Consider the following 25,120-nt stretch of genomic DNA (forward strand, 5'->3'; position numbering starts at 1 on the left):
GGAGTTTTGCTTTTGATGTTGGAATTCCTGATTGTGTTTTTTACTCCAGCCCCTGGCCTGGAAAGATCAGGTTTAACCTGGTGCGGAGTGTTCTACTCAAAAGCAATTCTGCTGGAGATATCCCTATAGTTGCATGAGGGGTGGTCCTATAATCAAATGGGACCCTGAACAGTTTAGTATCTAGTAAAGCTGTAGGCTATATCTTTAAGCCTGCCTTCAAAGTTTGGACTGTTTCTTCTGCTAGAATTGCTTACCCCAACTTAAAGATGACTATTGTGATTGAATTTCTTCAGGAATATGCTTTTCTGTCATTAAAATAACTTCATGTCACTGAAATAACTTCATCGAGGCTGGTATTCCATCACCCTTTATTTACACATGTCGTGTCCTTGATACTGATTTAGCTATCTCAGAGCCAACTTTGAGTCAACAGAACCTCAGATATAAATAGGAATGTCAATCAGCCAGGGCTCCCTGATTGGACCAGATTAACAGCCTCAATCAGGGAACTTGTATTCTATGAGGTCTGCCTGACTGACCCTGTTCCAATCACTACAGTCCCAAGTTGTGATTTCAATTTAGCTAATTAAGGGTTCCCAGATGGCTTTGGTCTCCTAATGTAAGAAATGGGGATGTTAGCCTGGATTTTGGATTCTGATTTCTATCCAGTGACTTTTGCTGAAAAATGCACTTCAGTAGACATCTGCTAAAAATGTGCAATAAAACCAGGATCAGACGTGAACTACTCATTAGGAATCAAAAGCTTAATTTAAAATACTGAAACCTTGGTGTTTTTAATTTTAACATAAATTGGAAGCCAATCATTATTAACCACTCCTGTGTCTTTTTCTAATTTTTACAGATGTTGACTTATCAGACAACCAGTTGGGAGTTGATGGGGCGAAAGCAATTTCCTCCATGCTCATGGAAAATATAACACTCTTGCGAGCTACCCTTTCTGGGAACCATTTTGATGATCAGGCTGCTGAGCACCTGGCTGAGGCCATAAGCACTTCACATAAATTGAAATATTTGGATCTAAGTCACAACAAAATCGGCAATACATTAGGTATGTTTGTTAAAAACAGTAAGATATAGGAACAGAATTGGGTTATTTGGTCCATCAGGTCTGCTCTGCCATCGGATCATGGCTGAAAAGTTTCTCAACCCTATTCTCCTGTCTTCTCCCTGTAACTCTTGATCCTTACCAATCAAGAACACATTAATGTCTGTCTTAAATACACTCAGTGACTTGGCCTCCATAGCCCTCTGCAGCAATGACTCCACAGATTAACTATCCTCTTTCTGAAGAAATTCCTCATCTCCATTTTAAAGAGTTGTCCCTTCACTCTGAGGCTGTGCCTTTGAGTCCTAGTTTCTCCTACTAGTGGAAACACTTTCTCCACGTTCAATCTATCCAGGCCTCTCAGTATTGTGGAAGTTTGAGTCCACTCCTTCCTCATCCTTCTCAACTCCATTGAGTACAGAGTCCTCAACCTGCCCTTCATCCCCAGGATCATTCTTGTAAACTTGCTCTGGATCACCTCCAAGACTAGCGCATCCTTCTTTGGATACTGGGCCCAAAACTGCTCATAATTTCCAAATGCAGTCTGACCATAGCCTTGTACAGTCTCTTTAGTGTGTCCCTGTTCTTATATTCTAGGCCTCTTGAAATGAATTGTACATTGCATTTTCCTTCCTAACTGCCAACTATACCTCCAGGTTAACCTTAACAGAATCATAAATTACAACACCCAAATCCCTTGGATTTCTGAAGCCTTTAACCATTTTTAAAAAATCTATTCTTCCTATCAAAGTACGTAACTCTTGCCCACATTATATTCCAGCTGCCACTTCTTTACTCACTCTCCTAGCCTATCTAAGTCTTTCTGCAGTCTCCCTGTTTCTTCAACAGTACCTGCCCCTCCATTTACCTTTGTGTCATCTGGAAATGTAGTATCAAAGCTCTGTTTCTTCATCCAGATCGTTAATGTATAACATGAATAGTTGTGGTCCCAACACTGACCCCTGAGGAACTCCACTAGTCATAGAGTCATAGAGATGTACAGCACGGAAACAGACCCTTCGGTCCAATTTGTCCATGCCAACCAGATATCCCAACCCGATCTAGTCGAACCTGCCAGCACCCGATCCATATCCCTCCAAACCCTTCCCATTCATATACCCATCCAGATGCCTTTTAAATGTTGCAATTGTACCAGCTTCCACCACTTCCTCGGGCAGCTCATTCCACACATGCATCACCCTCTGCGTGAAAAAGTTGCCACTTAGGTCTCTTCTCCTCTCACCTTAAACCTATGCCCTCTAGTTCTGGACTCCCCCACCCAAAGACCTCGTCTATTTAAGACCATAAGACATAGGAGCGGAAGTAAGGCCATTTGGCCCATCGGGTCCACTCCGCCATTCAATCATGGCTGATGGGCATTTCAACTCCACTTACCTGCATTCTCTCCGTAGCCCTTAATTCCTTGTGACATCAAGAATTTATCAATTTCTGCCTTGAAGACATTTAGTGTCCCAGCCTCCACTGCACTCTGCGGCAATGAATTCCACAGGCCCACCACTCTCTGGCTGAAGAAATGTCTCCGCATTTTTGTTCTGAATTTACCCCCTCTAATTCTAAGGCTGTGTCCATGGGTCCTAGTCTCCTCGCCTAACGGAAACAATTTCCTAGTGTCCACCCTCTCCAAGCCCATGTATTATCTTGTAAGTTTCTATTAGATCTCCCCTTAATCTTCTAAACTCCAATGAATACAATCCCAGGATCCTCAGCCGTTCCTCATATGTTAGACCTACCATTGCAGGGATCATCCGTGTGAATCTCAGCTGGACTCGCTCTAGAAACCAGTATGTCCTTCCTGAGGTGTGGGGACACAGTACTCCAAACGGGGCCTAACCAGAGCTTTTTAAAGTCTCAGTAGCACAACGGTGCTTTTATATTCCAACCCTCTTGAGATAATTGACAACATTGCATTCGCTTTCTTAATCACGGACTCAACCTGCATGTTTACCTTGAGAGAATCCTCAACTAGCACTCCCAGATCCCTCTGTACTTTTGGCTTTACGAATTTTCTCACCGTTTAGAAAATAGTCCATGCTTGTATTCTTTTTTTCCAAAGTGCAAGACCTCGCATTTGCTCACATTGAATTCCATCAGCCATTTCCTGGACTACTCTTCCAAATGTCTAGATCCTTCTGCAGCCTCCCCACTTCCTCAGTACTACCTGCCTGTCCACCTAACTTTGTATCATCGGCAAACTTTGCTAGAATGCCCCCAGTCCCTTCATCCAGATCATTAATATATAATGTGAACAGCTGCGGCCCCAACACTGAACCCTGCGGGACACCACTTGTCACCGGCTGCCATTCCGATAAAGAACCTTTTATCCCAACTCTCTGCCTTCTGTCAGACAGCCAATCCTCAATCCATACCAGTAGCTCACCTCGAACACCATGGGCCCTCACCTTGCTCAGCAACCTCCCATGTGGCACCTTATCAAAGGCCTTTTGGAAGTCTAGGTAGACCACATCCACTGGGTTTCCCCAGTCTAACCTACTTGTCACCTCTTCAAAGAACTCCAACAGGTTTGTCAGGCACGACCTCCCCTTAATAAATCCATGTTGACTTGTTCTAATCCGACCCTGCTCTTCCAAGAATTTAGAAACCTCCTCCTTAATGATGGATTCTAGAATTTTACCAACAACTGAGGTTAGGCTAATTGGCCTATAATTTTCCATCTTTTGTCTTGATCCTTTCTTGAACAAGAGGGTTACAACAGCGATCTTCCAATCATCCGGGACTTTGCCTGACTCCAGTGACTTTTGAAAGATCTCAACCAATGTCTCCACTATTTCCTCAGCCACCTCCCTCAGAACTCTAGGATGTAGCCCATCGGGGCCAGGATATTTATCAATTTTAAGACCTTTTAGCTTTTCTAGCACTTTCTCTTTTGAAATGGCAACCATACTCAACTCAGCCCCCTGACTCCCTTTAATTGTTGGGATATTACTCATGTCTTCCACTGTGAAGACTGATGCAAAGTACTTATTAAGTTCTCCTGCTATTTCCTTATCTCTCATCACTAGGCTTCCAGCAACAGTTTGAAGTGGCCCAATGTCTACTTTAGCCTGAAGTTTGTTTCTTATGTATTGAAAGAAACTTTTACTATCATTTCTAATATTACTGGCTAGCCTACCTTCATACTTGATCCTCTCCTTCCTTATTTCTCTCTTTGTTATCCTCTGTTTGTTTTTGTAGCCTTCCCAATCTTCTGATTTCCCAGTGCTTGTGGCCACTTTATAGGATCACTCTTTTTCTTTGATAGATTTCCTGACTTCCTTTGTCAGCCATGGCTGTCTAATCCCTCCCCGGATAATCTTTCTCTTCTTGGGGGTGAACCTCTGTACAGTGTCCTCAATTTTACCCACAAACTCCTGCCATTTTTGCTCTACTGTCTTCCCTGCCAAGCTCTGCTTCCAGTCTATTTTCGTCAGTTCCTCTCTCATGCCCTCATAATTACCTTTATTTAACTGTAACACCATTACATCCGATTTTGCCTTCTCTCTTTCAAACTGCAGACTGAACTCTACCATATTATGATCACTGCTTCCTAAGTGTTCCCTTATTTTAAGATTTTTTATAAAGTCTGGTTCATTACATAGCACTAGGTCCAGAATAGCTTGCTCCCTTGTGGGCTCCATGACAAGCTGTTCGAAAAAGCCATCCTGTAAGCATTCCATGAATTCCCTTTCTTTGGATCCACTGGCAACATTACTTACCCAGTCCACCTGCATATTGAAGCCTCTCATGATCACCGTGACCTTGCCTTTCTGACATGCCTTCTCTATTTCCTGGTACATGTTGCGCCTCTGGTCCTGACCACTGTTAGGAGGTCTGTACATAACTCCCACTATGGTTTTTTTGCCTTTGTGGTTCCTCAATTCCACCCACACAGACTCCACATCATCCAATGCTATGTCATTCAGTGCCATAGATTTAATTTTGTTCTTAACTAACAAGGCAACCCCGCCCCCTCTGCCCACCTCCCTGTCTCTTCGATAAGTTGAAAATCCTTGGATGTTTAACTACCAGTCCTGACCCCCCTGTAACCACGTCTATGTGATGCCTACCACATCATAATCATTCACGATCATCTGTGCCATTAGTTCATCTGCTTTGTTACGAATGCTACGAGCATTCAGGTAAAGTGCTTTCATGCTAACTTTCTTATCATTAGAGATATTGGAAGTCATAAGATGTCCTAAGTTATCCTTCCTTTTTGCTGCATTCCCAGTCTGTCTCAAGTTTAAATCTGCCTGCACATATGCTATCCTGCCGCTTATCTTTTCCATTTAACTCCATACTCTCTGTCGCTTTCACTTTCCCTTCCCCCCAACTCAGAAGTTTAAAGTCCTACTGACCACCCTATTTATCCTCTTCGCTAGAACATTGGTACCTGATCGGTTCAGGTGGAGACCGTCCCAACAGTGCAGATCCCCCCGGTTCGATAACTGATGCCAATGTCCCATGAAATGGAATCTCTCTTTCCCACACCAATCCCTTAGCCACGTGTTTACTTCCCTAATTTTCTTATCCCTATGCCAATTGGCACGTGGCTCGGGCAGTAATCCAGAGATTATGACCCTTGAGGACCTGTACTTTAATTTCCTTCCTAGTGCTCAATAATCCCCAAACTGGTCCTCCACCCTAGCTTTGCCTATGTTGTTAGTCCCAACGTGGACCACAACAACTGGATCCTCCCCCTCCCGCTCCAATATCCTTTCAAGCCGGTCAGAGATGTCCTGCACCCTGGCACCGGGAAGACAACACACCTATCCATGCCCCTCATGATTTTATAAACCTCTATAACGTCACCCCTCAGCCTCCGATGCTCCAGGGAAAACAGCCCCAGCCTATTCACCCTCTCCCTATAGCGCAAATCCTCCAACCCTGGCAACATCCTTGTAAATCTTTTCCGAACCCTTTCAAGTTTCACAACATCTTTCCGATAGGAAGGAGACCAGAATTGCACGCAATATTCCAACAATGGCCTAACCAATGTCCTGTACAGCCACAACATGACCTCCCAACTCCTGTACTCAGTACTCTGACCAATAAAAGAAAGCATACCAAACCCCTTCTTCACTATCCTATGTACCTGCGACTTCTATCTTTTGAGCCAGTTCTGTATCCAAATGGCTAGTTCTCCCTGTATTCCATGAGGTCTAACTAGTCTACCTTGTCGATACCATCTGCCATTCTAAAAACACTACCTTTACCCTTGCTCTGCTTTCTGCCAGTCAGCCAATCCTCTATCCATGCCAGTACCTTGCCGCTCACACCATGGGCTCTTATTTAGCAGCCTCCCATAGAGAACCATGTCAAAGTTCTTCTGGAAATCTAAATTGATCATTTCCATTAGCTCTTCTTTGTCTAATTTGTTAATTATTCCTCAAATAATTCTAACAGATTTGTCTGATGAACGATCCAGTGTCCACACTTGCCTCTTAGTTATATTTTAAAAAATTTTTGAATTCTTTGGTTTATTAGATAACTTACTCTCCTATTTCATTTTTTTAAACCACTTATTGCATTTTTAGTTATCCTCTGGTTTTTAAAGGCTTCCCAATCCTTTGGCTTCCCACTCATCTTCATCACATTGTATGCTTTTTCTTCTCTTTTAAGCTGTCCCTGACCTCACTTGTCAGTCTCATCCTCCCCTCTAGTGCTTCTTGGGATTAATTTCTACTGTGTCTCCAGAATTCTCTCTAGAAATGTCTAACATTTCTGCTCCACTGCCTTCCCTGCTAATCAACTCTGGCCAGCTCCTCCCTCATCTCTACGTAGTTACTTTTACTCAGTCGTAATACTGCTACGTCTGATTCCAGTTTCTGCCTCTCAAACTACAGGGTGAATTCTATCATATTATGGTCAGTGTCCCCTCTGGATTCCTTCACCTTAAGCTCCCTAATCAAGTCTGCCTCATTACATGTCACTAATTCCAGAATTTCCTGTTCCCAAGTAGGGTCTCCAAAAGCTGCTCCAAAACAAAAATCTATTTTGTAGACAATCCACCAAATCCTTTTCTTTGTATCTGCTACCAATCTGATTTACCCAGTGCACCTGCACATTGAGGACTCCCATAATTATTATGGTAATGCCTTTCTGACGGGCCTTTTCTATCTCCTGATTAATTTTCTTCCTCACGTCCGGAATCCTGCTCGGATGCCTTATATAATTCCCATCATGGTCTTTTTCCTTCACTGTGCCTTAACTGCTCATCTGCTTATTCTTTCAATAGGATGCATATCCTTGGATATTTAGTTCTTAGCCCCGATACCCTTGCAGCCACATCCTGTCATCTGCCTTCCCTGAGATTAGATTCCTGACCCTTTTCTATACTCTTTTGTCCTATTACTCCTTCTGAAAAGGCTTGATAATCTCTGAGCACCTTACCTCACTTCACCCTCCCCCAACTCCCCATCCTTAAATCTTTTTCCATAATTTTCCATGCAACTGAACTCTCCTCCCAATATTTAATGTTCAGGTTTCATAAGTTATTTGAACACCAATAAATATTATGCTGTGCTGAAAACCCAATGTACCTTTATTGTACATTGTAATGGACGTTATCGAGGTAAGTGAAAAGAGCTAGGGCTTCTACTTTGGACAAATGTAGGCATTGGGATGCTCTGATCAAAGGAAAAAATTGTATTCAGTTTTGACAATTTTCTCCATTTAAGTAGATTATAGGAAGTAATGGAGGCAGAATTTCAACTTGTATAAGAGTCAATCCAGTTTATTATCTATTGGTTCTTTTCCAAAAGATAATGAACTTCTCAACTGGTTTCTCACTTGTGCAGTGAATTCCCTCAAAAAGGTCTGTTTCTGGATATGATGAAGAATACTTCTGAAAGTCAGCACTGATTTATCATGGTAAAAGTGATCTAGATTATTCTTAATAGGAAAGGGAATCAGGAGAGAAGTATCTTGATTTTCTTTCCTCCCATTTGGTCTGAGATTTTCTGAATTTTCTTCTCACTCAAGAAAGAGAAGAAACAATGAGAATAAATTAGGAACACCAAAAAAAATGAAAATATAAGGTCCTCTAAAAGCATACCAACATTAAAACTATATAGGTGCAATGAAATGAATTAGGATCCGTAATGGAAATCTGTTAGTGCAAACAGACAGAGTGCTTTGCCAAAGTACTTTGCATCAGTCTTTACTAAGGCAAAGGGCTTTATCTATTTTTGTTGTATGTAGTATCTGGACAACCTGCTTGTTTATTGTAGATTTGGTAAAGTCATTACATAGAAAGGTTGAGTGCATCAAGGAGCTCTAGTAAAGTTAAATTAATTGGGAATCGGGGAAAACTTTCCACTGTTGGAACCATAGCATAAAAGAAGATGGTTGTGGCTGTTTGAGGTTAATCATTCTAGTGCCAGTATATCACTGCAGCAGTTCCTAAGAATGGTATTCAATGCACAACCATCTTCAACTGCTTCTAAAAGACCTTCCTTCCATTGTAAGTCAGATACTGCTAATCACACAATGTTCAATGGCATTCATATCTCCTCGGCTACTAAATTGGATTGTATCAATAAACATCAAGACCTTGATAATATTCAGAGATAATATAATAAGTAGGAAGTGATATTCATGCGAGGCAAAGGCCAGGTAATGACCACCTCCCAAAAAGTTGTGTGGCTCATGTTTCAGCAACTGCAAACACACTGTGCAAGTGGCCTTTTTGTGTGCTAAAAACCTTCTAAGAATCTCACCATCTTCTTTGATATTCCATTGCATTATCATTTTGGAATCCCCACAATCCTCAGTGTTCGCATTAGTCAGGAACAGGAACTGAATCAACCATACAAATAAAATAACTGCAAGAGGAGGTCAGAGGCAAGGACTTATGCAGTGAATAACACTTCCTAACTCCCCAAAACTCTGACCACCATCTATAAGGCACCATTTTAAGTATGATGCAATAGCCTCCATTTCCTTGGATAAGTACAGCTCCAATATCACTCAAGATAATTGACACCTCCAGGATAGCAGCCTGCTTGATCAGCATTCCATCCACTAACAGTAACACCATATCTGTATCCAAATTCATTACAGCAACTGTCCAAGATTCCTTTGACAGCACTTCCAAGCACTTAACTCCCAACAACTAGAGAGATGGGAGTGCCATCACCTGCATATTCCCCTTCAAGCCATCCACTCTCTTGGTTTGGACATATTGCTTTCCTTTTCGTTTAGATGGGTCAAAACCTTGGAACTTCCTCCCTGACCACTTTATGGATCTACCTACACCAACTGGTCTGCAGTGGTTCAAGCAGCAGCTCACTGCCACCTTCTTGGGGGCAACTAGGGCAGTAAATGCTGACCTGGCCACCCATCCCATTAATGAGAAAAGGAGAAGCTGTTTTGAATGGATAAGAGTTCATATTCACAGATCCATAACTAATGTCTGGATTTACCAAGTACTACTAATAAAATGGTCCAAATAGTTCCAAGAGCAGCTTTGAAAAGAGAATTCAATAAATACCTGAAGGAGAACTATTTGCAAGAAATGGAATTAACTGGATTGCCCTCTAACAGTGCTGCTGCATATTCAGTGAGCTGAATGAAGTATTTCTGTGCTTTATAATTCTATTCTACAGCGTGGCATGGTGGCTTAGTAGATATCACTGCTGTCTCACAGCACCAGGGACCCAGGTTTGATTCCTGCCTTGGGCAACTGTCTGTGCGGAGTTTGCACGTTCTCCCCATGTCTGCGTGGGTTTCCTCTGGGTGCTCCAGTTTCCTCCCACAGTCCAAAGATGTGCAGGTTAGGTCAATTGGCCATGCTAAACTGCCCATTGTGTTCAGGGATGTATAGGTTAGGTGCATTATTCAGGAGTAAATGTAGAGTAATATGGTGTGGGGATGGATGGGTTAGTCTTCAGAGGGTTGGTGTAGACTTGGGCCAATGGCCTGTTTCCACACTTTAGGGATTCCATGATCTAGAATACGATTTACAATTGCATGGAAGATTCTGGATGGATTAATGGTCTTTCCCTGTTCATCACTGTTATCTAATGTGTTTGTAAAGCTAACCATACATCTACCCCTCTGGTAAATATCTGACTTGCTGACACACAATTTTCCCGTCTTCTACAATTTCTCAGTAGCTGGAGTTCTAACTAACCTCCAGTATTTATCAAGTTTTATACAGTTTATTAATTTTTTTTTACAAGCTTCAATAACTTATTTGTTACTTTGTAAAGGTGAAGAACTTGGAAATGCTTTAGCAGATAACAGTGGGATAATAGAATTGGACCTAAGTTGGAATTATCTACGTGGGAAGGCTTGTACAGCAGTAGCAGAAGGCCTCAGCGTGAGTACTGCAAGGCAATGGGAATTCCAATGTCTGTATTCAGATGAATAATTATAGTTATACGTTATCAAAATATATGCACATCATGGTGTACAGGGCAGCAATATGGATAGTAAATCATTAGTAAATTCAAAGCAAATTAAAAAAAATTGCAACATTTGGAGTTAGTTAGCAAGATGACTAATGTGGTTGAGATTCCTGTTCAATTGGGTTAGACATTTGGATCTGCCTCCTCGCCTTGCTTGAGAGTGGAAAGCAATGGCAAGCCATCACGACCAGAAACTGCAAAGTGACTGGCTCAGCATAAAACTTTAGAAGATGACAAGCCAAAGACATGCCACTGAACAAAGTATACTTAAATGAACTACACCATTCAATAAAAGTTTCAAGCATGCAGCACCACCCTAGATATAAAACTGGCAAAAATAAAGAAATTAGCCAGACCATACCTTTTTAAGACAGACAACTCAGGAAATATCAGTACCAGTTTCTTTATGGTGGCTGTCTTATCTTCCTCTGCATTGTAAATGCAGAATGGAAGTCAATATGTAAAACCATTTCATCCCATGTAATGTGTATTTTCTATGCCATGTATAGGCACAGAGTTGTAGTCACCAGAGAAAAGAAAATCTACAGAAAATGTTTGGCAGCAACAGATTACTATTTATCTAGGGAACTCAAGAAGTAGCAGCAGTAAGAGTTTGTTTGGCCCATCAAGGTTTCTGTGCCGTTCAAGAAGGTTGTGGCATATCTGATCAGAACTTCAAAACAGTCTCTTGCCTGTTCCCCAGAACACTCAACTCTCTTGTAGGTCAAAAATCTGTTGACTCCCCTTGAATATATTCAATGATCCACTGAGTTTTTTTCTTCTGCATTATTATTCCAGCACTATTTGAGGGCAGAGCAGAGGAAAATTTATTTCAACATTACTTAAGTTTAAATTGTATGTATTTATATTGTCTCACTCTAACCCACAAATATTCATGCATAATTCTGTTTTATGATTTAACATGATTACTATATATAAAAAATTTTTGAATTTGAATTAAAAGATTTGAGGATATTTCAAGATCATAATATCAGATGATATTAACAAGCTAATCAAACTTCATTTTAGTGATACACTGTGATCTAAATCTTTCCTGTGTTTCCACCTAGTTACACATTCTTATTTGATGAAATGTTAGATTAAATAAGATATTCCCTCAATTGCAATGCACTCCAATAAGCAATCATGTGGCACTGTTTTTGCTTACAGCAGTTAAAGCATATCCAGATTTCTTCAATAACCTTTGATGTTAAGAATTAGGCATTTGCTATCAAGAGTCCTTTATTTAGCATATTTAAGGTTTTACATTTCAGCATTGTGTTGTTATAAAATGCTGTGTCATGCTGTAGTTGTATGTGAATGGTACTTGGAATTCCCCATTAGTTCTTAAAGCATAAGACAAAGGAGCTGAAGCAGGACATTCAAGGTGGTCATAGCTGAGCTGATAATTTTCAACTCTACTTTCCTGTCTTTTCCATATAAGCCTTAATTATTCTATTGATTTAAAAATCTGTCTATATCAGCCTTGAACATACTTAATGACCCAACCTTAACAGCCGTCTACAGTAAAGAATCCACAGATTTACTACTGTCTGAAAAAAGAAATTCCTCATCATCCTTATTTTAAATGTGCGACTCCTTAAACTGAGATTATGCTCTCTGGCCCTACATTTTCCACAAGTGGAAACAACCTTTCCACAGCTACTCTGTCAAGTTTCCCAAGAATTTTGTCTGCTTCAGTAAGGTTGTCTCTTCCACTTACAAAATTCTAATGAGTGCAGGCCCAGTCTATTCAACCTGTCCACATAAGACAATCTTTTCATACTTGCTATCAACCTAGTGAACCTCCTCTGGACTGCCCTCTAATTCCAATATATCTTTCCTTACATAAGAGGCCTAAATCTGTTCATAGAATTCTAGTTATGGTCTGACCAGTGACTTGTACAGTTTTAGCAAGACCTCCTTAGTTTTAAAGTCAATTCCCTTTGAAATAAAGGCCCACGTTCTATTTACCTTCCCTATTATCTGTTGAACTCAGATACTAGATTTGAAGTTCTTGGACAGGAACTTCCAAATCCCTCTGTTCTGTAGCTTTATGTTGTCATTGTCTATTAAAATAATATTCACTTCCTCTATTCTTCCTGCCAAACCTCATATTTCGACTTTATATTCAATCTACTGAGTTTTTAACCACTTGCTTAACTTGTCTATGGTCTACATATTCTTTGTGTCATCCTCACTATTTGCCTTCCCACCATTTTTTATGATGTTCACAAACTTGCCTTATAGTACATTCACATTCCACAATCTTGATCCCTGTATTACTCCACTAGTCACAGGTTGCCATCCTGAAAATGCACCCTCCATCAATCCAACTCTCTGACTTTTATTAGTTAGCCAGTCCTCTATCCAAGCTACTACCTCAAACAACATAGGCTATTGTACTTTTAAGTAGCTTAATGTGTAGCGTAATACTATGTCCCCTGCTTCCCCTTTTTATCCATCCTGTTTCTTACCACTTAAAGAATTCTAGTAAATTTGTCAGGCATCATTCCTTCCTCATGAAGCCATGCTGACTTTGCTTGATCTGTATTCATAAATGCTCTGTTTTTTCCTTTATAATAGATTCTAATACTCTTCTAATAAATGACATTAAGCTAACTGGCCTATAGCTTTTTGTTTTGTCTCCTTACTATTTTAAATGAAGGTGTTATATTGGGAGTGTTCTAATCCTCTGGCACCTTTCCAGGATATAAGGATTCTTGGAAGTTTATTCCTAGTACACCCACTGTCACTAGTTACTTCTTTTTAATATCCTAGGATACATCCCATCAGGCCAGGATACTTGTTGGTCTTTTTGCCCTGTTAGTTTCACTAGCACTTTTTCCTCTCAACAGCTGTATTTATTTCTTTGCCTTTTTTGCCCCATGATTATTTAATAATTTTTGAATGTCAATGGTGATTTCTGCTGTGAAGATTGATACCAAGTATTTTTTCAACTCCTCTGCTCTTTCCATTTTCTTTTTGGCTTCAATCTCTAAAGAGACCTATGTTAACTTTGCTTCTCTCTTTATATAAATTTAAAGAAGCTCTTGCTGTGTGCCTTGATACTACTTGATATCACAGAGTGGTACAGTGGCTCAGTGGTCAGCACTACTGCCTCATAGTGCCAGGGACCCAGGTTCGATTCCAGCCTTGGGCGACTGTCTATGTGCACATTCTCCTCATGTGTTAGGTGCATTAGTCAGAGGGAAACGGATTCAGGTGGGTTACACGTCAGAGGGTTGGTGTGGACTTATTGGGTTGAAGGGCCTGTTTCCATAATGCAGGGAATCTAATCTACATACAAGTTTCTCCTCAAAGTTTATTTCCTTCCTCTTTTTATCTTTCTTTGGTTGTCTTTTGTTGGCTTTTAAAAACTTGCCCAATCCTTGGGCTTAGCACAAATCTTTTCCACATTTTCTGTTTTTCTTTGAATTTGATGCCCTCTTTAACTATTCTGAATAACCATGGTTGGCTCATCCCTTTTGTGGAATCCTTCCTCAATGCACTGTGTCTTTGTTGTGTAAACATGCCGTAATAGACAGAACAGAGCAACAGTTCTGTGAAAGAGGGAAAATCAAATGCACACCAGCCTCTAGCCAAATCTGCAGCATTGGCAAAAACAATTTCGTGTATTCCAAATAAGGTTTCACCAAGCACCGTTGTTATTGTGTTGTCTAGCAGAATATTTGAGGAAATTCAATTCGATAAGTATTTCTTAGTATCATTGTTGGCAATGGGTGTAGGATATTATAAAATCAGCAGTTTGTTTTTAACCTCAGTCTAATTTTGTTACAATCCAGTTAGGGTCCAGTAGTTTATAGTGAAAATTAGAAGTTGCAGTTGATGAAAACCAAAAAAGTTTCAAAGTTTTAGTTAAACAGATTTTTAATAGAGTTATAATTATAGAGGCAGATAGTCATTGTAGCAACATAGATTGGAGGTGTACATCAAGACCAGGTGCTGAAATTTCAATAAATATTATCCATACTATAGTTTAACATCTAGAATTAATGAGTTTAGCATCAACTAACAGGCAATTTGTGATCAAATATAAGCTATATCCCACCCCATAAATGACAGACTCAACTAATTCAGATCTTACATATTGATTGAATAGTCCACCTAAAGTTTACCAATTGCCATGAGTTATAAAGTCCATCAAATTCTATCTTCCTCAAAGGATTTCAGCCCCACTCCTTCGAGCATTTAGGTTCTTATTTTTCTTTTAACAGCAATTCTAACTCAACCTGGAGGTAATAAGTTATCATGCAAGAATATTCCAGTTCCAGTGACTGCTCACCATACAGCTACTCAATCATTTTGTTTAATACTGCAGCCAGACTTCATTTCGGAGCCTAGCTCAGACATTGTTTTAGCTCTCCAGCTGAATTTCTGCCAACAACTGCTGCTAATCTTCTGTGCGGACTAATTTCGTTCTAGGCTAGACTTAATGCTGCAACTAGGTCACATGATTGGATTCTCACACAACACACAGGAGTGCTACCAATCTATCCCTTGGCATCCTCTAACCAGGACTCAGCCTCTGCCACAAAGCAGAGCCTGTCCTAAAACACAGTCCAAAAGCATAGGTTTCTTTACATTTCATATTACTGTTGACTTCAAATTCAAATAAAATTTGAAGTATGTAAAACAGGCCTTACAATATTAGTCTTTCAGGGCACTTCAGCTTCACACTGTTGGTCTCATTATTATTCACAAACAGCTTTTTACTCATCAGCTTTTAAGACGCAAAAAAACTGAACTGATTTGTTAAAACATGCATTTGAGTTGCAAATACAGGTACAATGGCCAAGATCTTCCACTTGGCAGATAATCATTGTAGCAGCATAGATTTGAGGTGTACATCAGGACCAAGTGCTGAAGTTTCAATGCAGTTGATTTCACCTGAATTACCCAGGATATATAAAGGCCCAATAATCAGTTACCCGGCATCTAAAACCCTCCACAAAGTCCCAACTCTAAATTAGTGTCAGAGACTTGAGATGATTTTGACTGACTGACTGACTTGAATAGTTATCCGGGGAATAATTTTAGGAAATGTTGAAGTAATTAAAATCTGGTCCAACTCTTGGCTGAATAGTTGGAGAACTAGCTATTTGGAAACAGTATTGGCTCGAAGGTAGAAGACAGAGGGTGGTGAGGGAGGTTTGCTTTTCAGACTGGAGGCCTGTGACCAATGGTATGTCACAAGTATCAGTGCTGGGTCCTCTACTTTTTATCATTTATATACATGATTTGGATGTGAACACAGGAGGTATGGTTAGTTAGTTTGCAGATGACACCAAAATGGGAGATGTAATGGACAGCGAAGAAGGTTATCTCAGAGTACAACGGAATCTTGATCAGGTAGGCCAATGGGTTGAGAAGTGGCAAATGGAGTTTAATTTAGATAAATGTGAGATGCTGCATTTTGAAAAGGCAAATCAGGGCAGGACTTCTACACTTAATGGCAAGGTCTTAGGAGGTGTTGCTGAACAAAGTGACCTTGGAATGCAGGTTCATAATTCCTTGCAAGTGGAGTCCCAGATAGGTAGGATAGTGAAGAAGGTGTTCGGTATGCTTTCCTTTATTGGTCAGTGCATTGAGTATAGGGGTTGGGAGGTCCTGTTGAGGCTGTACAGGAGATTGGTTAGGCCAGTATTGGAATACTGCATGCAATTCTGGTCTCCCTGCTATAGGAAGGGTGTTATGAAACTTGAAAGGATTCCGAAAAGATTTACAAAGATGTTGCCAGGGTTGAAGGGCTTGAGCTATAGAGAGAGGCTGAACAGGGTGTTGTTTTTTTTTCCCCTGGAATATAGGAGGCTGAGGTGTACAGAGGTTTATAAAATCAAGAGTGGTGTGGATAGGGAGAAGAGCCAAGGTCTTTTTCCCAGGGTAGAGGTGTCCAAATCTAGTCCTATTCAACAGTAGTTGGCCCATATCCCTCTAAACATTTCCTATTCATGTACCCATCAAGATGTCTTTTAAATGTTTAAGGTGAGAGGGCAAAGATTTAAAAGGGACCTAAGGGGCAATGTTTTCATGCAGAGGGTGGTGCATTATGGAATAAGCTTTGAGAGGAAGTGGTGGAGGCTGGTCTTATGAAGATGTGGATGTACTGTACATTTTTTAAGAGAGTTAAAAGCTAGAAAAAAATACCTGACAGCACAAAGTGTTCTGAAAAAAGATACAATGTGCTCTAGCTACTGGACTGGTTGCCTGGAAATGACAAAACTGATTCAAATTAGGCCAATCAGTTTAAATTATACCCCAAAAAATACCAAACTCTAATCCAGTTTGAATTTAGTAAAATGACAATTTTAAAAGCCACTGACATAATCTGATGCGTTGGGTGTATAATACTGGGGAAAATTGAACACTTGGGAGGAGAACTGCCAAGCTATCAGCATGTAAAAACTATCTGAAAAATAGCTCTCTTAAAAGTACCTTTATCAATCAGTAACCTGTGAAGCAGAATCCCCAAAAAGAAGACCGGAATACAGAAAAAACTGAAAGCTGCCTGGTTTTGAGATAAGAAGTTTTGTCTTCTAAATCTTAGTTGGGAGTTTTATCGGACTATTTTTGTAGAAGAGGAAGGTAAAAGATAGGTTAGAGGAAGGACTTGTAAATAGTTATTAGTTATTTATTCTCTGTCATACTTCAAGAAATAAAGTTGTTAAGTTTTACTTTAAATAGTGCTTGGCTGCTCGAATTTTCAAAAATTTTCACAGGATAAATCTTTTCTGCGTAACGGGTTTTAAATTAGCAGAGGGGTTTACCCCATGTTGTAACACAGGTACAATTACAACATTTAAAAGACATCTTGATGGGTACATGAATAGGAAATGTTTAGAGGGATATGGGCCAACTACTATTGAATAGGACTAGATTTACTTGGGATATCTGGTCAGCATGGATGAGTTGGACCGAAGGGTAGGTTTCCATGCTGTATATCTCTATAACTCAATGGCTGTATAACTGAACACCCCATCCTTGCCTCAACTCCCCGACTCAACCCCAGACCTGTCACCATTCCTCTTCACCACCTCTGATATAACCTTACTGGACCAAACAGCAGCATCACCATTGTCCTGCCCCACCCCCACTCGCCTGCATCCCCACGTCACACCAGACTTGCTGGCATCTCATTCCAAATCCTTCCAAAGACTCTACATCTCTCCAACTCTTAAACATATTCCCCACCCCACCCCACCCCGACTTGACTTATCCTAAGCACTGCATTACCCATCTGCCATCCAACTCCACTTCATCTACCCCTCCTTCTCCAATTGGCACACTGCCATCCTTCCCTCGCCTACTTCACACACTTACTTACTTTGACAACTTCTGAAAGAAGGTGACTTTTTGTGAGATTTAAGCGACAGAATTGGCATGCTAATAAAGAGAATATGATTCAATGTTGATCTTCTTCACTGTAGGCTGTGAAGACCCCTTTTTTCTTTCGGAATAGGGATTCAAATCCAGATCAGAAGATTTGATTCAGTGTCTCAAATTTGGCAACTTTGGAACCAAGTCCATTTCAGATCTTGCTGGTTTTTGGGCCCAGCAGTTTGGGTTGAGTGGTTGATGTCAAGTTGAGTAAAGGGTTGATCAGACCATCCAAAGTACGTGAAAAGATGTGCATGAAGGCAATAACTAGTGTAGCATCTATTGCAACAAGCCTGCAAGTTAATAATATTCATCTACTAACAATTAAAATTAATACATAGCAGTTCATAAAGGTCTTTGGTTTTCGTGCATCACTAATTTTCAGATAGCCAGATTTGAGGCTCTGTGGTGAATATGTCTTGAATCTGATGCCCAGTCGAGGAAACTGAATTGACCAAGGTTGACAATTCCTGCAATTAGAAAAACAGTTGAGTGTAATCTATTTTCTTCCCCTACCCCCCCCCCCCAGGATAATATTTATCTGAAAATACTGAATTTGTCCTATAATGGATTTGGGAATGAGGGTGCAAAAGCCCTTGGCATCGCTCTTAAAGTTAATAATGTGCTTGAGCAACTGAATATCAGGTATGTCAACACCTACCTTCTTTTAATCCAGATTGGGTACCATTTTTCTGTTTGTATAAAGCAGTTTCTTTGTAGGCTATCATGAAATAGGTTGCAATTTATTGAAATGACCATTTGGAGTTCGCACAGACTGACTTTCTTTCCCTACAAGTCTTTATTTTAAGACACAAACTGGGAGTGGATATGGTGATCAGCTGATGTAACATACTGCCACAGACATGGACGGCACAGTCTATTAATATGATTGTGTTTAATAACACATGCTACAATAAAAGCTGCTCAGCTAACTCTGGGCCTGTGAAATCTGTTCTCTGGTGGAAAGAGAATGAATGGCCTTGCAGCATGATAGTATCAGTGAATGAGAGCTTTTCCATGTGCATGACTTTGAAGGGAACTCAATTGGAATGATCTCTTTTTTTAAATTGCATATCCACTGTTCTAAAAACACTGATTCATGCTAGGCATCTTAAGCCTTTGCTACTATATCCTTCTTGTCATTCTTTTTGTGAGGACCTAACAATTAATGTCAATAGCCAAGACTAATCTCACTCAAAATCTGCATACAAGCACTACCAGCCAAAGGGATTGGTTCACAACTGAGAATGGAGCCCTAATCAGTCTCCCACTCCCCACTTCCTTAATCCCATTCAGTACAAAGTGGAACTCTAGATTTCAGATCTTATTGTCACGTATATTCAAGTACAAACTTATGACGTCTTTGGTCTGTATGACTCAGTATGATAATAGGTGGTAGATTTTCTTGGCTGTCCTGTGAAATATTAAAATTCTGAATTTTAAGATTTAATTTACAGAACAAAAAAGAAGTAACAGTAGCTTTTCACTCGTCATTATTAAAATGAAAAAAAAACCCTGAATTCCATAACCAGTTTCAGGAGCAATTAGCTATTGCAGAATGCTATGAAATATTTTTGTAATCTAGAGGATATGTGAACTTGACTGGACAGTGAACAGTGTTTTTGTATGAAAAAGTGAATTATTTACATTTAGCTGACATTTTATGACATCTCTCGATGTGTTTGCAAATTATATGGACAAATGCTGCAAACATTTTGCCCATAGCATAAACTCTCAGATGGAAAAGAGATGAACAACTAATTCATTTGTTTTTGATTGTGTTGATTGAGGGAGAATATTGCCCTTCACACAGCTGGTGAGCTCCTGCTTGAGTAACGTCAATGGCATTTCTAATGCACTACAGGCATGTACCATATATTTCAAAGGAGCACACCTCCGATAATGCAGCATTCCTTTAATACTGCTCTATACTATTAACCGTTTGTTATGTATACTCCAACCCTGGAGTTTAAATACACAACTACATGACTAAAGCAACATTGGAACCAACTGTATTAAATTTGTTTAAAGTAAAAGAAAATGGATTTTTGTGATTTAACTTGGAAGTGTAATCAACATGTATAACAACAATCATGATAAACTTAACTTGTATTTTTTGTCTTGTAATTATATCATATTGTTTTAAATCACCAAATCCAGATCAATTTTATGGATTTGAGATTTTAAAGCTTTCTGATTTATATTTTGGTTTCATTTTACAGTAACAATCGTATTTCTCCAGAAGGAGCAGTATGGTTATCAATGGGACTGAGAAACAATAACACACTAATTGTACTTAATGTAAGTATATTTCCAAACTGGTATATGCTACTCAAATGGCTCATTGGAATAGATCGATCCAACCATTCATTTAATTATTAAATCCATAACTTCAAGAAATCTCTATCTAGAAATTGGATAAGGTGAAAAAGGTGGAGTACACAGACTTCTTGCTCAGTTAGGACTCGCTCAGATGTTACATAAAATCACTGCTACTTCTGCATTGCAATAATTCACGTGCAAGTGTTTCTATGGGGCTGAGAGGGTTAATATCAAGAGGCCAAAATGCTACTCAAAGGCAACCAATGCCTCTTAACAGGAGAGGTACAGTCTGCTTACAAAATGTATGCTGCAGTTTGGAAGGTGATGACAAAGAAGGGAGAGAATGGGCATCATGGTTCTTTCAAAATAAAAAGAGGGAGACAAAGGTAGGATTAAGTGAGAAAGAGCAAAGTAATTTTTTTGTGAAAGTGAGTTTATTTGAATTTAACAGTTTAAACTGAAAAAATGACATTGTGCACTTGCAATGATTAATTTCAGTGCATTTAGCAGTCATAGCTATTTTTCATGTCATTAAAAAGGATGCTTGAGATAGATATAAACGAGCTTTCTATGGCAAATTTTAAGTTCATATCTACTGCACCAGTACATAAACTCCAAACCGTTGAAGACATTTGAACAGTGGGGCAAACAGCAAGATATCATTTTCAGATCACATCTCTGTTCTCTCTTGGAATGCTGTGTGTAATATCCATAAAAATGAGGTTTATTTACAGTTATTGTGATGGTAAATTCTGCTCAAATATGTTTCAGTGGTGTTGGTTGAAAGAAAATATTAGCCAAGGCACTGGAAGACTTAGCCTTCTCCTGTTCAAGCAATGCCATGGAATTTATTTATATCCATTTCCGCATGCTCCATGGAATTCAGTTTACCTGGCTTATCTAAAACATATTATCTTTAATAGTTATGAACAACCTTCTAATGATGGGTGCTGTATCAAAGAACAAGGCTAGTATATTGGCAATCTCTAGTCTCTGCTCAGTTAGTTGATCTCGGCAGTCACGCACGTCTACAGCACTTAAGTTTAGATTTTTTTAAAAAGTAGCCAGGGGTTCCCATTCCCAATTCCTATCCAGTATCCCTTTTTTTTAATTCATCCTCAAGAATGTCTAGTAAAACTAGCATATATTGACCATCCCTATTTTGCCCAAAAATGTGGGGTGATTTATTTAGAAGCCCTGCATCTTGTGTGGTGGAAGCATTCCACAGCGCTCTTAGGGAGGAAGTTGCAGAATATGGACCTAGCAACAATGAAGCAACTATGTCCGAGTAGAGAAAGTGTATGATTTGGAGATAATAGTGTTCCAAATATCTGCTCATTCTACTCTTCTAAGTAGTGGATGTTATGGGTTTGGAAGAAATATCTGTGAAATGCATCATGTTGGTAAGTTTATAGTGTAACCATAGTATACCGTGGTTGAGGAAGTGAATGTCTGAGGTATTGGACAGGCTATCAATCAAGCAAGCTGTTTTGTCCTCGGTGGTGTGAAGCTACCTGAACATTGGCACAGCTAGACTTATCTGGGCTAGTTTAAAAAAAAATCCCATGGCCCTCCTGACTTGCGCCTTAAGTGGTAGGTTTTGAATAGTGATGACAACAGTAATTCATACTAAATACCAGAAATTGATTTGTTCCAATGGCTACAGTGATTAAGTGGCTAATCCAGTTAAATTCTAGTCAGTTGTGATCCTAGGAAGTTGATTCAAGACAAATTTGACACAGTAATACCATTTATTATTGTAAGTAGGTTGTTAATCTCTCCGATCCCATTGATTTCAGTTTTACTCTGGCTTGTTGGCACCACACCTGATTGAAAACTGCCTTGACATCAAGGGTAGTCACTCTCACCTTACCTCTAGAATTGATTGGTTTTTTTCCATATTTGAACATAGGCTTTTATGAGGTTCAGAACTGAATGGTACAGGCAAAATCCTAACAGAGTATTAGTGAATAGCATATTTGCAACTGCTGCTTGCCAATGTAGTTGGTAACCTTTTCCATTACTTTGATCAAGAATGAACTGATAGAAATTTGTCCAATTGCATTTGTCCTTCTTTTTGTGGGTGGATATACCTGGGCATTTTTTTCTTTACTATCAAATCAATGTCAGTTGTAGTTTCATTAGAACAGATTGACTCACGCTACAACTAGATCTGGTGCACAAGTCTTTAGAACTGCATTTAGTACATTTCAGCAGCTATAATTTACCCATGTCCAGTGCACTCAGCCATTTCATGATTATCATATGGAGTGAATTGAATTGGTTGAAGGTTGGCATCTGACATGATGGGAACCTTGGACAAAGACTGAGTAAAATCATCTGCTTGGCATATTTAAAGTGAAGACATGAGTGTTGGATGAAAACATGATGAATCTTGTATTTGATGTGAAATAACACACTAATTCATCATTTGTTAAGAAGAATTGCCACGGAGCAAAATAGGAATGGGCTGCAGGTGTTAACAGAGGAGAGAAGAGGAGTATAGGAGTGTACATTGAAAAGGTGATTTAATCATTCTAAATGTCACTTTTGAGTAATTAAACTCTTGTAATTTATGTTCGTAGATGGCCCGAAATCCAATGCAGAGTGCTGGCTGTTACGGGATATTGAAAGCTTTAAAAGAAAATCCAAAAAGTGCCATAGAATTTTTGGATTTCTCTGTAAGTATATTCTGCTCCTTTAATAAATTATACTTTGTAGTTCAACAATGAGTACATTTCAAAGTACTTCATACGTTATAAAGCGCTTTGAATCGCCTGATTTTCACAATAGTCACTATATAAATGTAAGGTTTTCTTTGGTTTTTTTTCCTTTCCCTCTCTCTCATCTAAAAATATAATTGACTCATTTCCCGTACTACTTCCTCAGTTCTGTCCATAACATGCTCTTTTTTTTTCCATGAAACTTTACTAACTGAAGAGGCATTTCCATTTTTGATTTGTACTGTTGAGCCACACCTGTCCTAAGGCTAATAGAGGTTCACCATTACTGCGGTACAGTTACAGAAAACATTTTGAAGCTGTAACGTACAGTCATAAAATGAAGAACCACTGTTTTCCTCATCCTTATGATGGCTCTTTGAAAGACCTATCAAATTTGCCCCACTCATGTATTAAGCACAATCCACTTTAAGTATATCTCACTAAAGCAAAATTTAGTTTAGTTCAGAAGAAATGCCTTCTCTCATAATAGCACCTTCATGTAAATGACAGAATTGGGATTGGGTGGTCTCCTAGGTTTAAAAACAAAGACTGCAGATGCTGGGAAACAGATTCTAGATTAGTGTGGTGCTGGAAAAGCACAGCAGTTCAGGTAGCATCCAAGGAGCAGGAAAATTGACGTTTCGGGCAAAAGCCCTTCATCAGGAATAGAGCAGGAATTGGATGGTCTCCACCATGTGAATTCCAGGAATTCCTAACAACTCTTCATAATTTGCACTAGGGTAAAAAGATGGAGGTTGCTGAGATCCATTCAAAAGAGTAAAATATGATGAAGCTAAATAAATATGTGAGCAATAATGAAGTAGAAGAATGGGTTGAAAGGAGGTTTGATTGAAGTAGAGTGGGAGGAGACTCATTGGAGCATACAGTATGTCTAAGATCATAATAAAAATGATCACCTGAGGCAACATTTTAAGCAAGGAAATTCAAACCTGCCAATTGTTTCTGATGTTTTGTTAGCATACTTGTCTCATGACAGAACCTCTGACATAATCATCATTTTACTCTTCAGCCAGTTAATGTATTGTAAGTCTCCTTTAGTCAAATATGCCAGGAAGCAATTCCACCTCTATATCATCTGATTGCCTATTTCATCAGTGTCAATTCCTTATCTATACTAAATCTACACTTCTGGCTGCAAGTCTCAGATTCTGTGTACAAGAGAAAGAGTCATCAGGTTAGTATTCACCAGCTCAATAGTGAAGACTGCAAAGTCTTGCTGTTCAGCAGTGTTCTACACTGTGTCCTAGTTTGCAGTCTCTGGTGGAAGAAATTTTAGCTGACATTGTCACCCTTGAATAATAATCAATCATGTATTTTGTGGATTTCTTGTGTAACAAGCAGTAGCAAAGAGAATTCAATAATACTTGGAAACATTACAAAATCTAGAATGCAGAGGCCCAGTGTCTGCCGAAAGTCGAATTTGGATTTCGTATGACTATTCTGGCCCACCTTGCAGCATTTTCTGTACATTGCCAGGTAGCTTGCCCTTCAGAAGGATTCAATTTTAGGCTGCTTGCCTTGTAAGCAGTAGCATCTGGTAAGTCATAGGGAGGAAAGGAAATAACAGCTGGTGATAAGTGAGGTATAGATACAGGGAGTATCGGAAATCACAGTAACAATCAAAATTGCTGTGGAGTTGGGAAGACTATTTCTATCCAACCCGACTGTTCCACTCATCACTTTAATTCCTCCTTTCCATTCAACTAACTAAATCCCACCTGAGACAATTTATGGCCTCAGCTTTAAGAGTTTGTGATGGACAATTCCACATTGTAATTGCTATATGTGTGAAGAGATTTTTTTCTAACCACACTATAAAAATGTTGTGATTATTTTATATTCATCTTCTTTCCACCTTTCATATCCTGACGATATCCCAAATCTGGTACTTCAACTAAAGTACATAACAGTCAATATACACAAGATCCCAAAAGCAGCAGCAAAATAAATACTCAGAACTATTTTAGTGATTTTGGTAGAGGGGGAGGTCTTGGCCAGAACATAAGGAAGAACTAGCTTCAATAAGAACGTGTTTTACATCCTTCTGAGAGGACAGACAGGGACTAGCTTTAACACCTTAGTTGGAATGTAGTATCACTTATTGTACAGCAATAAAGGTTTCAGACTAAGTTATGTAGGCTTCTGTCTGGAGTAGGACT

General features: G+C 39.4%; 1 protein-coding gene across 2 annotated transcripts in view; it reads left to right on the forward strand.

Annotated features, from left to right (window-relative positions):
• LOC122562546 (uncharacterized) overlaps nucleotides 1-25,120 on the forward strand; it is a 101,364-nt gene that overhangs the window by 36,040 nt on the left and 40,204 nt on the right. For both annotated transcript variants that reach the window (XM_088000302.1, XM_043715462.2), the window contains exons 5-9: nucleotides 863-1,069; nucleotides 10,300-10,409; nucleotides 18,425-18,540; nucleotides 20,118-20,196; nucleotides 22,803-22,898. In XM_088000302.1, coding sequence (XP_087856428.1) covers nucleotides 863-1,069; nucleotides 10,300-10,409; nucleotides 18,425-18,540; nucleotides 20,118-20,196; nucleotides 22,803-22,898 — 608 coding nt within the window. The remainder of the gene's footprint in view (nucleotides 1-862; nucleotides 1,070-10,299; nucleotides 10,410-18,424; nucleotides 18,541-20,117; nucleotides 20,197-22,802; nucleotides 22,899-25,120) is intronic.

The sequence above is a fragment of the Chiloscyllium plagiosum genome, unplaced genomic scaffold (genome assembly GCF_037043375.1).
Source record: "Chiloscyllium plagiosum isolate Xiang-an unplaced genomic scaffold, Cpla_swu_hap1 HiC_scaffold_24, whole genome shotgun sequence".
Taxonomy (NCBI): Eukaryota; Metazoa; Chordata; class Chondrichthyes; order Orectolobiformes; family Hemiscylliidae; genus Chiloscyllium; species Chiloscyllium plagiosum.